Source organism: Lactuca serriola, chromosome 5 (assembly GCF_051521515.1).
Source record: "Lactuca serriola cultivar US96UC23 chromosome 5, Lser_US96UC23_V15, whole genome shotgun sequence".
NCBI lineage: Eukaryota > Viridiplantae > Streptophyta > Magnoliopsida > Asterales > Asteraceae > Lactuca > Lactuca serriola.
In genome coordinates, this window is record NC_136412.1 from 18,792,754 (window position 1) to 18,795,899 (window position 3,146).

The 3,146-nt window shown below is 26.4% G+C and overlaps 1 protein-coding gene across 1 annotated transcript; it reads left to right on the top strand.

Annotated features, from left to right (window-relative positions):
• Positions 1 to 321: 321 nt before the first annotated feature.
• Positions 322 to 993, top strand: LOC145049357 (uncharacterized). Its single transcript, XM_078997777.1, has one exon. The coding sequence runs from the start codon at positions 322 to 324 to the stop codon at positions 991 to 993; it is 672 nt and encodes a 223-aa protein (XP_078853903.1).
• Positions 994 to 3,146: the final 2,153 nt, after the last annotated feature.

The window sequence follows — 3,146 nt, forward strand, 5'->3', positions numbered from 1 at the left end:
ATCATTTACTTTAATTTTTCATTTCAAATATATCATTAATTTAGTTTCCGTAAATTAAACATATCATTAATTTAGTTTTCCATAAATTAAACCTATCTTCGGAAGATGTTATCTGCTGCAGTTAGATGTAATGCGCAAATTGTTTTAAATGTTGCTTTAGTGGGATTGCTTATTTATTATTACCTGGTGGTAGGACAACACATTCACGGTTTATAATTCCTTTGGTTCTTACTGAGCTTTCTGTTTGTTCCATAACACCAAATAGTGAACTTGTCAGTTTATTACAAAAAAACCTTATTGATCATTTGGGATGAAGCACCCATGATTCACAAGCATGCATTTGAAGCTTTAGATCGAACTTTGAAAGATATATTCAAGTGTCATAATCCTAGAAACTCAAATTTGCCATTTGGAGGGAAAGTGATTGTTTTTGGAGGAGATTTTAGACAAATTTTGCCTGTTATCCCAAGTGGTAGTAGACAAGACATTGTCAATGCTTCTTTAAGTTCATTATATTTATGGCAACAATGTAAAGTCCATAAACTAATGAAAAACATGAGGCTAACTGTCGGAAGTGATACATCTGCTATTAAACAAACAACAGCTTTTGCAAAATGGCTTTTGGATATAGGAGAAGGGAAACTTGGTGGTTCTAATGATGGTGAAGCGATTATTGATATTCCAAAGGATCTTCTAATTAATGATCATTGTGATCCTATAGGTTCATTAATTGAGTTTGTATATCCTTCTATTCTTGAATATTCTAACATTCCAGAATATTTTCAAGAAAGAGCAATACTTGCTTCAAAAAATGAAGTTGTCGGAAAAATAAATGATCGTTTGCTATCATTATTTCTAGGAGATGAAGTCGAATATCTAAGTTCAGATAAACTATGCAAATCTGAGTTTATCCATGATCAGTTTGATGTCAATTTATACTCACCTGATGTTTTAAATGGTCTTACATTTCAGGTCTCCCAAATCATAAGTTAGTTTTGAAAGTCGGGATTCCAGTTATGTTACTGAGAAACGTTGATCAAAAAACTGGCTTATGTAATGGAACTAGACTACAGGTGGTATCTTTAGGCAAACGTGTTATTGAGGCGGTTATCATATCTAGAACTAATATTGGAAATCGGACCTTTATTCCAAGAATGACCTTAACACCATCTGAAAAAAAATATCATTCAAATTCCAAAGAAGACAGTTTCCATTAGTTGTTTGTTTTGCAATGTCAATTAATAAGAGCCAAGGACAATCCTTATCTAAGGTTGGTTTGTTTCTGAATGATCCGGATTTTTCACATGGTCAATTGTATGTTGCCTTATCTAGAGTTCAAAGTAGACAATGATTAAAATTGTTAATTTTAGATAAGGATGGTAGACCTACACATAAAACTTCTAATGTTGTTTATAAAGAAGTTTTTAGAAATCTGTAAATATCTTGTACAATATTATTTCATATAACATTTATTATTATTATTTTTAATAAAACTTTATTGTAATTTTCAGTTGTGATTTGTTATATTTTTTCATATATGTTTATTTGAACAACTTAATTAACTAATTACATAACAATTTTAATTTACTTCATTTACTGTGGTTGTTTATTTTTATAATACATTTATTATTTTATTATATATTATTGTTATTTTTTTTCATTGCTTCACAAATAAATATTGTGTGATATATATCTTTAAAATATATTTTAGATTTTCATTTAAAACAACGATTATAATTTTATATAAATACAAAAATATATATCTTAATGAATAATTTATTTACAATAATTGATTAGTAATCATAAGTTTTTTTTATAAATATTTAATTTATTTTATAACCGTGGTTCCCACGGGTTATAACCTAATACCTTAATAAATAAGAATGATTTTGTTACATGTCTTTCTCTCATTCAATTGGCCACATGTCATTTTATAATAATTTTGAGATATATTTATTTTCCACTTATCATTTACTTCAATTTTGCATTTCAAATATATCATTAATTTAGTTTCCATAAATTAAACATTTCATAATAACTATTAATTTTAAATTTTAAATTTCAAATAAATTTACAATTTAAACCTTTGTGTTGAACATTTTGTTATAATTAACCCATTTAATATACGAGTCTGATAACTACACACATAATTTTAATTTATTTATTTTTTGCATGTTTTTCTTCTCATAATTTTCAAATTCAAATAAACTTCCTATTTAATTGTTCCTATTTAACATTTTGTTTTAATCAACCATATATATATATATATATATATATATATATATATATATATATATATATATATATATATATATATATATATATATATATATCCACGGTTACATGATTTTGCAACAATCTCAAGGCACAAGTTTTTACAAATAGTGGCGAGTCACGTCATTTATAAGGCGTGACTTAAAACAACAATTTTGTTAAAACGTGACATCAAATAAAACCATTAGAACCATGGTGCGTCATACTAACTTTCTAGAACCTTGCTAATATCATACAGTCCCAAAACACTATTCTTTTTTTTCATATACTAATATAACTTTAATATTTCTATATTTTAACCGTCTAAAATTCACTTTTTTATCATACGACCCACAAACAACTTGCAAACATTAATATTATAATCATTTAACTTCACTTATTTGATTGACAATTCGTTCAAATCTTTTGTCGCAATGTCCACTTCAAAATTTTGAATACTTGTCCCACAGGCCACAGTTGTCAAATCTTTTGTTCAAACGTTTTATATTGAATCCATACATGTTACCCGCATTTCTAATATATTACTCAAACGTTTTTTGTTGCCTGTTTTTTATGACTATCTGTATATTTAATATACTATAAATAGTTAAAATAAATACTAGTTGTCAAATATTATTGTTTGACAAACTGTTGGAAATACAAATGAGGCAAGAACTGTTCAAAATATAATTTGTCAAATTAAGCAAAAAACTGTTAAATATATTGTGTTTGCGACAAAAGGGTATAGAAAAAGTTTATCCTATCTTGTAGAGAAGTTTAATTTCGCCAAAATGACTATAGAGAAAGTAGAATTTACCAAAAATGTATATAATTTATCAAATATGATAGATACAAAGACCTGGGATATAGACAAAATATTTGATACATTATCT